This window comes from Excalfactoria chinensis, chromosome 5 (genome assembly GCF_039878825.1).
Source record: "Excalfactoria chinensis isolate bCotChi1 chromosome 5, bCotChi1.hap2, whole genome shotgun sequence".
Classification (NCBI taxonomy): Eukaryota; Metazoa; Chordata; class Aves; order Galliformes; family Phasianidae; genus Excalfactoria; species Excalfactoria chinensis.
This window is the reverse complement of record NC_092829.1, coordinates 13,991,413-14,005,499: the sequence shown is the minus strand read 5'-3', so window position 1 is coordinate 14,005,499 and position 14,087 is coordinate 13,991,413. Positions and strand designations below refer to the sequence as shown.

At 35.6% G+C, this 14,087-nt stretch overlaps 1 protein-coding gene across 7 annotated transcripts in view; it reads left to right on the top strand.

Moving 5' to 3' along the window:
* Positions 1–14,087, top strand: part of UNC79 (unc-79 homolog, NALCN channel complex subunit) — an 88,097-nt gene that overhangs the window by 62,783 nt on the left and 11,227 nt on the right. For all 7 annotated transcript variants that reach the window (XR_011903743.1, XM_072338146.1, XM_072338148.1 and 4 more), the window contains 9 exons: positions 27–65; positions 817–929; positions 1,016–1,101; positions 2,028–2,201; positions 3,299–3,367; positions 3,952–4,062; positions 7,453–7,557; positions 9,510–9,587; positions 11,707–11,796. Coding sequence is in view for 6 of the 7 variants with exons in the window: in XM_072338146.1 (XP_072194247.1) it covers positions 27–65; positions 817–929; positions 1,016–1,101; positions 2,028–2,201; positions 3,299–3,367; positions 3,952–4,062; positions 7,453–7,557; positions 9,510–9,587; positions 11,707–11,796 (865 nt within the window). In the remaining variant the exon portion in view is untranslated. The remainder of the gene's footprint in view (positions 1–26; positions 66–816; positions 930–1,015; positions 1,102–2,027; positions 2,202–3,298; positions 3,368–3,951; positions 4,063–7,452; positions 7,558–9,509; positions 9,588–11,706; positions 11,797–14,087) is intronic.

Here is a 14,087-nt window from a genome sequence, read left to right as displayed (position 1 = left end):
TTCAATTACTGTTATTTTTGTTGCAGGTTGGCATCAAGTACCAGTTTCTCTAATCAAGCAGAAAGGTATAGTAGCAAAAGATACTATATCCAAAATCAAGCAACGAATTTCAAGCATTGTCCTCCCTGGCCATGAAAACAATTAAATGTAACTTTTCTCTCTCCTCTCTCTCTTCCTGTCTTTCCTGTCTCTCCTCTCTCTCCTCTCTCTCCCTTCTCTCTCTCTCTTCTTCTTTTTTAAGTTTCTAAGTAAGAAGAAAAGCTCATCCTTTTCATTTCATTCAAATATTTTTTTGTCTTCTGAAGATGAACAGGAACTTGTGTTCATATGTAGCGGATACAAAAATAATATTCAGATTTAATTAGATTCATTTAAAGATGCCTCCTGAAGGATACTGCCAGAGTCGAATTAATATTGTAATGTGCACGTTTACCTATTTCTCATGTGTTTTATGGTAAAACCAAAAATCTGTGCCACTGTAATCCACAAGGTGAGAGCAGGATTGTATTCATTTCAAATCCTGACAAACTGACAAGCAAAAATATGTGGAGAATAAGGAAAAATGCAGTTATTTTTGAGACAAATACTTTAGCGATGTGTACACAACTATTCCATCTCTGAATAGCTGGCCTGAGTTACCAAAGTGAAATTAATAATTTTTTTTGAGTCAGGAAAGTTCTGTTTATGTCTTTCTCATAACTGCACACTTTTGTAATTTAAAAAAATAGGGTCTTATTATCATAGTGTTTACAGGTTAGACCAGTGTTTCATCTGCAAGACAACTTCTCTACTTTTTGTTCCTTTCTTTCATTTCAGCATGATGATCCCTGGAAATGCTGCAGGTGTGGCCAAACAGTTCCTCCGCTGTGTGTTCCATCAGCTGGCTCCCAATGGCATCTTTCCACAGCTCTTCCAAAGCAATATTAAAGGTGAACTACAGCACCCAAGTACATTTCTGACCCCTACAATTACTCCCTTATGAACATGCAGTGAAAAAATATCATTCCAATTTCAGATGGAAGTTTCTTACGGACCTTAGCCACATCCCTTATGGACTTCAGTGAACTGAGTTCTATCGCTGCTCTGAGTCAGCTATTAGAGGTATGTTGGCTTTTCCTCTCTATTAATATAGCTGGCTTTATTAGGCATTATCAAACTCCTCCTCTCCTCATGGATTAGGAGTTCAAACTTGTATCACAAGAAGCAATGTGAATTTTTGTTTGTTTGTTTGTTTTACTGGAAGCAGGATCCTCACCATGCTTCTTCTGGGTTTTATTCTCACTGATAGCTTTTATTTCTTTTTCTCTTCCACAGACCAGCTCTAGGAGCTGTCTTACTCCTTAGCAGCTTAGACCATCTCTTTCTCAGCACTATTTCTGGTTTTCAGAAATATTTATCCTCCTGTACTGGCCTTCCCATCTGTGTCTGATGACACTTTCACTAAACAATCCAAAGATCTTTTGCCTGCTTTTCAGCAACTTCCTTCTGTGCTCTTGGCTTGTTTCTATTTTAACTTTTAGCATCCTGCTAGTGCTAGTCACTCCCATTCTCCTGTTCTTCCAAGAACATGGGGGGTTCCTTCAAACAAAGATTCTGACTGAACTTAAAAATTATTTACATCTTTCCAGTCCTGTCCTTAGTACATGAGCGAAAAAATTGTGCATTGCTTACTGAATATTAATGTCTTCTTTAAAATTAGCCAAAGGAAAATATGGACAAGCTACTGGTTAATATGAGTTGTGCTTTCTTTTTTCCTGCCAATGTAAGCAGCATGTGAGTTAGGACCTTGTGTATAAAATTTTCTCTCAAAGTTCAGCATCTTAAGCTTTTGAAATCTCTTGGTCAGTAATTTAGGAGATGAACTTGGCTTAACATACTCAGGTCAAATTCTTCAGACAACATTTTATCATTAGTACTATACAAGATGTATGTAAATGTGAAAAATTAACCTCTGAAACTCCAAATATTGTTTAAGCAGACCTGTTTTCATGTTTCCATTTGTTTATAGTTGTCATTTTCTTTCCCAGGGTTTAAATAACAAAAAGAATTTACCAGCAGGGGGTGCGATGCTACGCTGTTTGGAAAATATTGCTACCTTTATGGAAGCCTTGCCAATGGATTCTCCCAGCAACCTTTGGACTACAATTAGTAATCAGTTTCAGACCTTCCTTACCAAACTCCCTTGTGTTTTGCCACTTAAGGTATGATATCGACATTTGAAATGAGCTTTACTACCTCTGGTCAGGATGTATGGAAACAGTGAGAAAGCTGCGGATGAGAACCAGAGTTGTGAATGTTTTCTAATGATGCAACTAACATTTACAGAGGACTGAATTTATTGTACTCCCAACCTATCTCTTTAATAATATTTCTTCCACAGCAAACAATAACAACTCTGACCTTAGAGTACTCTTTCACTCTTTGTTAGTTACTTTTTCCCTCTACACTTTCCGTACCCTGACTTCATTTCTCACAGCATGAATGGGCCAAGAAATAATTTCTTATGTGCAAAGACATGTTGATGAATGTGAGCTGAAGGATCCAACATCTAACTTTGACTTATCTTTTAAACTGTGTCACTCTCAAGCTATATGAAACATTAAATTCCTTGGTTCTGTCCATTTAGATGGTATGCTTACTATGATTTCACTTTATTCATGGGAAGTATCAGTAGTGGTACAAGTAAAACAATCACCTGTTCCTTCCTCCAGGGTCATATGTGACTCTTTGTTCTTCTAGATGTTTGCACCTGGGACAAGGTGAGACAAAAGACAGATCCTCAAAATTCCCATTCACTGTTGCAAACTGTATGATTTACATAGAAGAAAAATCAATTACACCTTAGGGAACATATTTAGTGGGGTCTCTGGAACAGCTATTGCCAGAGCTTATTCTAATGTCATGGGGTGCAGTTGTACAGAGAAATATCGTAGTCCAGGCCAATCACAGAAGTGAGGTAGATGGTGCTACTTCACTCAGCTTTTAAATCCATTTTCATTGCAATGGGAATGTATTTCAAGGAGATTTTTGTAATACAGAAGGTTAACGTAACTTTCTAAAACCAGCACTTCCGTGAAATTTTCTTGAGACTTGAGGTAGTATGTTGCCATTGAGGGGGTATGATTACATGTTCAGAAATAAGTAAATTGAGGCAAAGTAACTAAAAATCAGTGATCAGGGATCATTTTTCAGACTTCACTTGTAGCTTATTAATAGCTGCCACCACTAAAAGTAAGAGATGTATACAGAAAGATGCTAACTTTTTTTTTTTTTCCCCCCCCCTTCAAAATATCCACAGTGTTCTTTAGATTCTAGCTTAAGGATAATGATTTGCTTGCTGAAGATACCCACCACTAGTGCCACCAGGGTAAGTTTCAAGAACACTCTGTTGCCTCATGTTCAACCAACCTGCATTATTCTGCAATTGTGTTCTTATCAACTAGCTAGGAAAACATTGTACGTAAGCATAAAATTGTGCAATCTGATACTCGGTGGAGAATGCTAAGAGCTTTGGAATCCAAGTTACAGTGAAGTTTGGATGGGATTGCATTCCTTTGTGGGTGTGAGCGTATATCTTAAAGATCTGATATTCTCCACTAAAAAAAAAGGTGGGAATGAACTTCCTCAGAGGCCAGTTCTGCAGTTCTCACTTGTACAGCTCCTCTGAGATCAGCAAGGTTTTCCTGCATAAACACCGTAGAATCTCTGATGTCTCATAAACACTGTATTAGTGAAGAAACTTTTCAAAATTCCTCTTGTTCTAACTTGTTGTACAAGCATGAAGTCATTTGGTTGATAGAATAGCCATTTGACTGAAGCAGTGTAAATCGCAGCAAAATTATTTCTGAACTAACAGTAATGATGGTGTTCCATCCAGATATTTCTGAGCTGGAATGCCTTTTGTTTTGCTGAGCAACCAGTCATTAACTGCCCAAAATCATGTCATTGCAGAGTCTTCTGGAGCCTTTTTCAAAGTTACTAAGTTTTGTCATTCAGAATGCTGTTTTCACTCTGGCCTACCTGGTGGAGCTGTGTGGTTTGTGCTACCGAGCCTTCACTAAGGTAACTATGAGACTATATCTTCCATTAGAGACCACTGAAAATAGGGCAGACAAAGCCCTGCTGCCATCAAGTAGGATATTTGTAAGTGAAGATTAAATCAGTGTCAAGTTTCAGACATGTCAACAGTTTTAATGTAGTTTGGCTAATCAACTAGTGATGATGATGCAGCGCCTATTAATAATACTGAATTACATGTTCCCAGTATAGATAAAGGGAACCTACTGAAAGCATTGCTCATAGAAGAATTTTTGATGTTATTTTGCATCTTTTGAAAATTTTCAGCTCTTAGAGATGACATCTGGTATTCGTGTATGACTGTCTGTGTAATCATATATTTCCTAGTGCATGGATTTAGCCACATGCTTTGTGCTAAACATTCCTGGTAGTACCACTTGAGAGCCAAGCTGTGAGGGGAGGCAACAGACTGCTATTAAAGCAGAAGGATCCACAAGTTAGGATCCTGTTTTATTCTGTATTAGGTATCTCATTTGGTGTGCATAGCTCTAAGCTGTGTAGAAAAGAAAACAGAATGTGTTGACCTGGAAAATGTTTTTAAGATTCTGGTTGAAAGGTACAGTATACAAATAACACTCAGTTACTTGTCAGGTTCATTCTTATTGCAGTTTGTGAGATGTTAACATCACTTAATGCATGCAAGACTTAAAATATCAATGAATATTCATTAAAAATGAAACAAAAAAAGCAATGACACTCATAGAAAATATGTCCCACAAGAAAACACAAGAACCTTTCAACAGATGCAATGGTTTGAAGTACTAAGAGAAACTATTAGTATGTTTAATTGCAGCAAGCAAATACTACTTTTTTGTCCCATTTGAAAGGGAGGAGTTTATGAAAAAAACAATAATGTGTACAGAAGAAATTCTGGAAGTAATCTGAGTTAGATCTATATTTCAGGCTCCAGGCAAGGCAAAGTAAAATGAGAAAAGTGTTAACTGAGAATGGGCTGAGGTTTCACTGAAACAATAAAAAAAAACCCACACACTTAAAATTGAAACAACCACTTTATCTGAGATGTGATGAGTCAATTTTATGTATGCCTTCTAAAGCAAACAGTGAAATACAGGAAGCGTTTCACTCCCCTCACACTGCCTCCAAAGTTTCAGTTATTTAAATAGAATTTTATTAGAACATGATATTAAACAACCTAGTGTTTTTCTCGCGTGCTTCCTGGTTCAGTATTCTATAACTGTATTGTATCTTGAATGCATGCAGGAAGCTAGGATTATAGCACTTGGTAAAAGCTCCTTCTTGATTTAGTTTAATGCAACCTGGTGACCCATAAGTGGAATCAATAGTGAATATTCTCCTGAAATTTTTGTCCACAAAATGCTTAATTTAGTGGAACCCCATGATACGTTATCCAGGTTATTGCTGAAAATGTGCCATGGTTTTACATTAGAAATAACAAATTAATTAATATTTTTAGAAAAAAACAAGCTAGTTGCACTCTTTGTGTTTCTCCACAGTGGACATTCTGTAACCAAATAGTGCTGTTTGTGATAGAGTACCATGTAGAAGCCAGTTGCAGAAGGAAAATAATTTGTGAGCATTACAACTGTTCAGAATTAATTGTTAGTTTTTACCGGCTCAAACAAAACTCACAGAACAACTTCCAGCTGTACTATGAAGGAATTTTATCTCTTCTAGTAGCAGTTAGTATGTACTTCGAAGAGAGCAATGCTCCTGATCACTCCAGATCTTTTTTGTTTCTTAATCATCAGCAGTTTCCTAATACCTCATGGCATTTTTTCCAATGCTTTTGGAACTCTCAGTTGAGTGTAGTATCTCTTTTTTCACTGTTATCATCTCATTTTCAGTTTTCCTCACAGGTTTCTTAGGGATACTTTTTGGCTTTCTTATCTCACACAGCTACTGAAGCTTTATTCTAAACTTAGTGTTACATACTGTTGTTACTAATGTACTCTTAAGTAAATGCAGTATTCCACTAAACTGTACACAGTAAGGTTTTACTGTTGACATTTTGGAAGAACTGAGGTTGAAAATCAAAGTTCTACTTGTTTAGGGCAATACAGGAACTTGAAGTCAGGTCTTTCACTCACAGACCGGCATCATAATCTCCATGACAGACATACAATTCTGCTGTTTTAATGCCTTTTTCCAAATCAAAGGCTGATATTTAAAATCGTTTTCATTGAAAGACATGTGGATGCTGTGGGAGGCACTTGCTTGGCTTTGTATTACCCAAATACAGTGTGGTGACATCATCTTTCTGAGGAACAGTAGTGACTGGCTTCTTGGTCTGCACTAATCAAAGCTCAGTCTTCCAGCTACTCATATTCTCCACCTCCTTTCATTTTAAGTTGCATTTGCTACTGCATGCAGCTGGAAATTAGCTTCACATATTAAACCTTACAATCTTTCTTTGAGGAAGAAAAGAGTGTTATTCCATTTTGCAGATGACACAGAGGAACTGAGGCCCTTACTAAATGAAAAGTTAGACGTTTAACTCACTCAAGTGATCACGCAGGTGCTTGAGATAAAGAAGACAAAAGCTAATAAACTTTAAATCATAAACACATTTTGGAATACACTTTATTAGAAAACATTTTTATTCTCTAATGTTCACTTGAAAGAGAGTTCAGTGTAAGTCTCTTTGCTGATCAAAGGTTTTGAGTTGTGGAGGTCACTAACAGGCTATGGATTTGTTTCACATTTTTATCTTATCTTATGAAGTAAGAGAATGTCAATGTAAGATACGTAACAAACTGCTCTTATCTCTTGAACCGCCTTGCTGTTTCAGTTCTACAGCTCTATTCTTAGGCTTCTGTGTTCTAATTTCCATTGGCTGGTTTTTTACCATATGTTTTACAATGTTTCTGTTGTAGCAGCTGTAGTCAAAACGGTTTTTATTGTGTAAGTGGAAAAGTACTGCTAGCCTAATGAATGAAAATCGGTGTTAAAACTGTATTACCGCAGACAGCCTTATTTTAGTGGGGAATTAAAACAAAAATATATACTGTAAAATCTAGAATACCTTTGGCAAATTTAGTGAGAGGATGGTGCTAAAGACTATTGCCAGTTTTGTTTTCTTATGTCAGTCCTTACTACTTTCCTTTTTTCTGTCTATAAGGAAGTAAGCAGTAACATCTACCCTGCTTGCCTTTGCTATCTGACAGTCTTATAAAACCTGCCATGTATGAAATATTAAATTCTTCTATAGCAAAAATTATTCTCATTGCCAAGAACTTTAGAATTTCAAAAATGTAGAATTTTGTAAGATAGTAACAAAAACTACACTTCTATAGCTTTTACAATTTTGAATTTAGAGGAAAAGTATTGCTGTGGTTTACTGGTAGGTGCCAGTGAATTTCAGAACATTCATAATACTTTGTTCTTCTTTTGCAGGAAAGGGACAAATTCTATTTGACGCGCAGTGTCATATTGGAGTTATTGCAGGCACTGAAGTTAAAATCACCATTACCAGACATGAATCTATTGCTGTTGGTCCAGGTACAGGAGATCTACCTCATGTTATTCTCATCCGGATTGTATCTCAGCCCAAATCCAACTAAAAGAGTTCAACATGGTTACTGAAAGTACCAGCAATGTCAGCATTTTTTTTGAAATACATGCATTTCAGGCTCTAGCAGTTTGCTTTTTTAATTTTTAATCTCAGACTTCTATTTTGAGTCCCAACCAAGACCAATTCCAATAACTTAACCACTAACTGCTTTTTGACTTAGTGGTGCAGAATTGCAGCTCGATACCGTGTGCATTAGTGTTTGTTGACTGACTTCTAGATTACAGAAGAAGTTAATCTTTCTTGCACTGCTCCACTATGTAGCTTTGTCCTAAAAGAGTTTTATTTTAATGATAGATCACTTGTAGGCTGTCTGACAAAGGAGCTTCTAGGAATGTATGTTTGACACCCACATTTATTCCAGATTATATGGTGTCTTCAGTGTAACTGTTGACATCTGTGCAAAAATGAGCACAACTGTATCTCACTTTACAAAGTACGAGAATTTTAACCAACTTATCCCAATCCCAGATAGATATCCTGGTTAAGGGTCAAAAAGTTTGTTTCCTCTATTTTTACTAGCAAATTAAAGCCATCATCTACATACTGCAGTTCCATGGGTTTCCATAGGAACTGCTTCTTCGTGCAGTGTTTTGTTTCCCAGTACCTTTCTCCTACTCACATTTCATCAGCATATATCTTCAGGATTTCTATTGACTTTAAATTATATTAGTCTCATTAGAATTTGCTTGTTCGGTCATCCTCTAAAGATCAGTACACTTGACCTGTTTTGTTTAGGTTACTCATATTTCTGTCCAGATCTTCAGCTACTGTAAATCTAGTGATTCAAATTTATGTGAAGATCTGGTCTGCTAATTACTGACTGGAGCAGTCATGTATCTAATACATTATACATTATTAGGAGTATATATTTTTATAGCTCTGATTATAAGTGTAGTATAATGTAGATAATTATGTTCTATAGTTAATTCACTTCATTCAGATGACATTCCCATCTAAACACGACGCTCCATATGTACCTTATCAGACAATGTTAAGAAGAGATGTGGTAATTATTTGTCTGTTCCTTATCTTTTTGCATCATGATAGTCAGAAGTTGCTCAAGTGCAAGTAGAGTTTAGCACAAGTTTTAGGCAAGAGCAAATCATCTGTAGGTTGCCAAATGCATTCTTGAAGCATAAAGATTAAATAACGATATTAGTGGATCTAATGTATGAGTGATGTAGGCAAAAGAGATTTGGGGGCAAGGGATTTGTAATTTAAAAACAACAACAACAAAAACAAAAACAAAAAAACAACAGAAAGCAAGGGAAGTAAAAGCATAATCTGGCCAAGTAGAGATAGTCTAATGTAACAGAATGGTGCTGGTTTTGTCTCAGAAAGAGCCTGTTTTTGAGTTGTTTTTTTTTTTTTTTTTTTTTTTTTTTTTTTTTTTTTGCCTTTATTATGCAAAAGTTATCATATATTGTACCAGTGCGTTCTCAATTTGAAAATGTTCATATAATTCATCATTGTAGAACTTCAGTAAAAGCACTGTAGTGTCATAGTGAAGAATGTGGCATTCTGCCTTATTTTCCTCTATCTTGTTTTAATGTAGGATGAAAGAAGAGTATTTGGTGTATCCAGGGAATGGCAAAGATACCTCTTTATGATTATAAAGAGGTATTTAATGTTATATAAGGTTCTTTAAATTGATTCTGTCCAGCATATGTGTGTTGATGTTTAAAGGCAAATTTTTTCTGTAAAATTATTCATTTATAATGGTGAACAAGCTAAATTGATTATAATGGAAGAGAACTCTACAAGCAAATTACAACAAATATAAGCAAGAAGAGATCTAAAATGATCTTAATAAAGCTATGGAGTCTTCAGGCTCCTACATAAATAATTCAAGAATAACTCATCTTTAATTTCTTCTTAGTTTGTTTGTGCAGATGCTGGAACTAAACTAGCTGAATCAACAATCTTGCATAAACAGATGATTGCCTCTCTGCCTGGAGTAAGTACTGAATCAAAATCCATCTTTGAGTTTTGGTTGTTAAAATTATGTCTTATCAGCTCATTACAGTTCATATGAATGTTCTTTTTCATTTCTTCCATGGTTGGCAAGGTGTGTTGCATTCAGTAGCTCATAGGCTTCTACCTTTTTGTTAACGTTGTAAAGTTTTGGACTTGATGCCGGTTCCCTCGCTCTTGCTAGTGATCTTCTGTCACATGTCTAACTTTAGCTGGAGCTAAATCTTTAATAATGCCTTTATTTCCTCCCAACAGAATGTTTTAATTTACATCTGGTTTAAGTAAGTAGACTGACATTGCTGTAGAAAGGCATGATAAGAAAGTGATTGCTTCAGAAAAAGTTTAGAGAACCAAGTAGCTCACTGCTTGAATGAAACAGAAACTCAGAGGGAAGGTTTTGTAATGGAACATCATTATTCAGAGGTCTGGATCTTTTATAATTCTTATCTTTTATAATTCTGTTATTCAATGCTCCACATAAACTGGATGGAGGATATACTGACAGGGCTGACAGTGACCGCTCTTCACTGTTCGTTATTCTGTCAAGGGAACTGATGGGCATAGCATTTGAAAAGACAGAAAGTGGTATAATTCAACACCAGGTAGACTGATATTAACTTAGGAAAATGAGAATCATCTGAATGAATTGCTTAAAAATAGAATGCTAAGTGTTTCTCAAATTTCAGGCACTAAAGCTCAATTATGGCTTGATAAATTTGTGGTCAAAACTAAGTCCGATTCATTTGTGCACTCAGCTTCTGTGTTTCAAAGTGCAGATGATTAAATAAAGGTCAGAGAAGAATACTTCCCCCCTCTATAACATTTTGCAGTATTTTGTCCTGAGCCAATGATGTGGGGTGCAACGGGTTTGTTTGTTTGTTTGTTTTCTTTGCTACTGTAAGAAGAAAGATACTGAATTTAATGATTTCATCCTTATATCCTCTAAAATCATTTGGACCCTAAAATTGAGGCAATTATAAAGACATTATTTTGAGGATTATTGAACTTTTCTAGTTCCCCTAGAACTCAACTAGAATCATCTTCACCTTTGACAATTAAAGTATAAACATTACATGATACCTTGTGGGTCAGCCATATTATCTTCTGAAAGATGATATTCTGGTTTGGAAACCTTTATTTAATCTGACAGCTTTGTTACATTGAGTACTGTGCACATCTTGGGCATGTCTTGTACTAGCCAAAGGCCAAACTGGCATTTTTCATTGTTTTGGGAAAGGGACTATGAAACTTTGTGCTGTGGGAATACAAGTGCCACATTGAATCCCTTTGTTTTCCTTTTGGGGCTTTTCTTGCTCTAGTACAGATTACTTCTCAGTGCTTACATCTTTATGGTCAAATAGAAATAGTTCATAAGAATTAGACTTATTCCTTCTCTCCCTTGCATCTTCCTTTCAAAATTGCAACTACTTTGAATGCTGTATGACTACTACAGGAATACCCCAGGTTAGTTAAAAAAACAACCAGCCAGCCAGACTACCAACAAACAAAGAAACCAACCCAAACAAACAAACAAAAAAACTAACAAATTTCAGTGATGTTCATTTCAGTGATGCTTACAGAGAAAATATACAAAGCCAGTCATTTACCCTGTTTTTCCATTGTGATTCATGTGAACATAAGAGCATCTGTATCTCTGACTGAATTTTGTTTTCTGCAATTGCATCTGATTGGTTTCACTTGCAGAGGTGCCCAGCTGCTTGAAGAACTGAGCTGTGAAACTCATCAAACTCTTCAGACTTTGATTATGGACCACTGTAAATTTCAGGAGCTGTGTGGCAAAGATACTATTGAAAGTTTCATTAGTTAATCTTTCATTGCTGCCACAGATAAAGAGCATTTTATGATGCACAAAGAAGCTACACTGACTGGTCTATCTTTTGATACTATCATCAGATAGGAGAACAAATTACAGTGAGAAGAAAAACATCAAAGAATGCCTATTTCTAATTAAAGTAATTCAATTAAAAAGTAAAGAATTTGAAATGGACAAAAACAAACCTGTGTTGAGGCGCACAGGAAGCAAAGACAAAAACACACTTATTTGAAAGCCGGTACTTAAACTTGTTTCTTTTATGTTCCAGTGTGGAACAGCAGCAATGGAGTGCATGAGGCAGTATGTTGGGGAAGTGCTGGATTTCATTGCAGACATGCATACCTTAACCAAACTGAAGGTCGGTTATGGGCATATATAAAGTTTATGTGAAATTTTTGTTGTTGTTATAGTCTCCATAATTAACCTGACTGAAAGGAACCATTGTAGGCCTTTGAGGAAGACTGGCTTGTTTTGTTTTGTTTTGTTTTTCTTTCTTTTTGTTTTTGTTTGAATTTATTTGTATTTATCTCACATGCTCACATGCTCACTTTCCCATTGTCCTCTCCACTGTGCCCTGGAGGGGACAATTTTTTGCAGGATAATTATACCACAAAAGAGGAAGAATTCCTGTGAAATTGAAAATTCCATCTCTTGAAACCCACAGTAACCTTGTTTTACTGGACAAAGTACCTTTTTTTTTTGTATGCTCTTATCCCATCAGCCCTATGCCTTGAATCCCATTGTGATTTAAAAGAAAATCTTCAGTGGGAGAGGCAGCCTTTTGTACAGCAGCTGGAGTAGAAATTTACTTCAAAGTACAAAATAATTAATCATTTTAAACTGAACTGAATTGCCTTCCGACTGTACCCTTTAAAATTATTCACCCATCTCTCTTCCAGGTCAGAACCACTTTCAAAAGAGATTGGCAAATAAATCATAAATGAGAAAGTGATACATCTGATTGGCCACTTCCATAGAAACAGAGGATGGGAAAAATTCATTTGCAAATACGTGCCGATTATCCTCTTTTCGGTGTAGAAAGCTTCTGTGGGAAGATTTTTTCCATTTGTGCTTTTGCAAAGTTTGAATCTGAGTTGATAATTTCTTATGCTTGGTAGGGCTATTTATTTAGTGCATTTGTATACCTAAATATAGCTGGGACATGAACTAAAACTTTACTCACCTTGTCACTTATATATTTTATTATTAAACAAAAAGCTCCCTAATGTGTACTCTGTGGCATTTAAAATCAAATTGGAACCAACTTGTCAAAATTGCATGTTGCATTTGTTTGAGTCTATGTTGTCTGAGTCCATGTAATACAGGTCTATCAAAAACATAACAGAGACGAAAATGGTAGTAATCCTATTCATTTTGAAGAATAAACTTTGTCTGTCTTTGCAAAATAAAAAGACAGTTCTTATTTAACATGACGAATTTGAGAAGTCAGGCTTTTCACTTTCAAATTCTAGTAGGATCATAAGGTAAACTTATTGTGTGCTTCCAGCATTGTTGGGAAAATACTGCATATACCTCTAAGTTTAGAAACAGTCAGAATTTTAAACAAATTCATGACAACTCGATTTACTCTCTTTTAAGCTGATTAAATATAATTAATTTTGTTGCCTGGGATTTGCTAACACTGGTGTACCTACCTAGTTGTACAGTTTCCTACTACAAATGTGTATCGTACTATGACTATTAAGCGCATCTGGACTAACCAATTCCCATAGCACATATCATAGGATTTATATGACTAGGAACATTTTAGCAGCAAAAGTTGAATCATCTCAACTTTTCAAATTTTCAGCTTTCGAAGTTTCAATTGTTGAGTGATGTTATGAAAAAACTTAAAATTGAGGAAAGATTATTAAATACTATCCTATAAAAATTCAGTGAACAAACAGTTCATGTTATCACTTAATTTCCGGTGTCTTTGAAAGTATAAGTTGCTGGAGGTCACATCCTGTTATAGAATATCATTGATCACTGCTTTTTATTCTTTTATAATAATTTAATAGCCTTTTTTTCTTATGCAAAGCATATATATATATATATATACACACATTTGTTCTGCATGTGTTCTTTAGTCCAGAGACAGTAGGTAATGCAAAGTTAGCTCAGCTTGAATAAGAATTATCTTGAGGAGCAAACATTCCTTGCAGCTGTCAAAACAGCATAATAAGTTATTATTATATAAGTATATATTCCAGGAAGAAATATATGCCAGTGCCTTGGTAAGAGGTTTAGCCCTTGTACTTCCAGGGCTTAAAGGCATTTGTAGCAAATAACTTGAGCAGCACAGTCATATCATTGGTGAATGAGAGGCGGCTTATTTCTGTACATGGAAACAAGACTGCACAGTTCTGTTGCGCAAATAAAGCATTTCCTGCACAGGGTGCTACACTTTTGAATGGCTGGATTATTATATTTAGTTAAATTCTCTGGATGTGCAACCATTAGTTCGCACTTACCAGCTTTGAGTCTTTGGTGTAACAGATGCTTAGACATTTTGTACAAATAACCTATTGCATAGGCTCTTGAGAACATGGCCTCCTTGAAGAAAGCTGCATCATAATACTCTTACTAATATACAGATTGGAAAATGATTTACAACTCATTTTTAAGTTATATTCTGTAGTTTTAGAC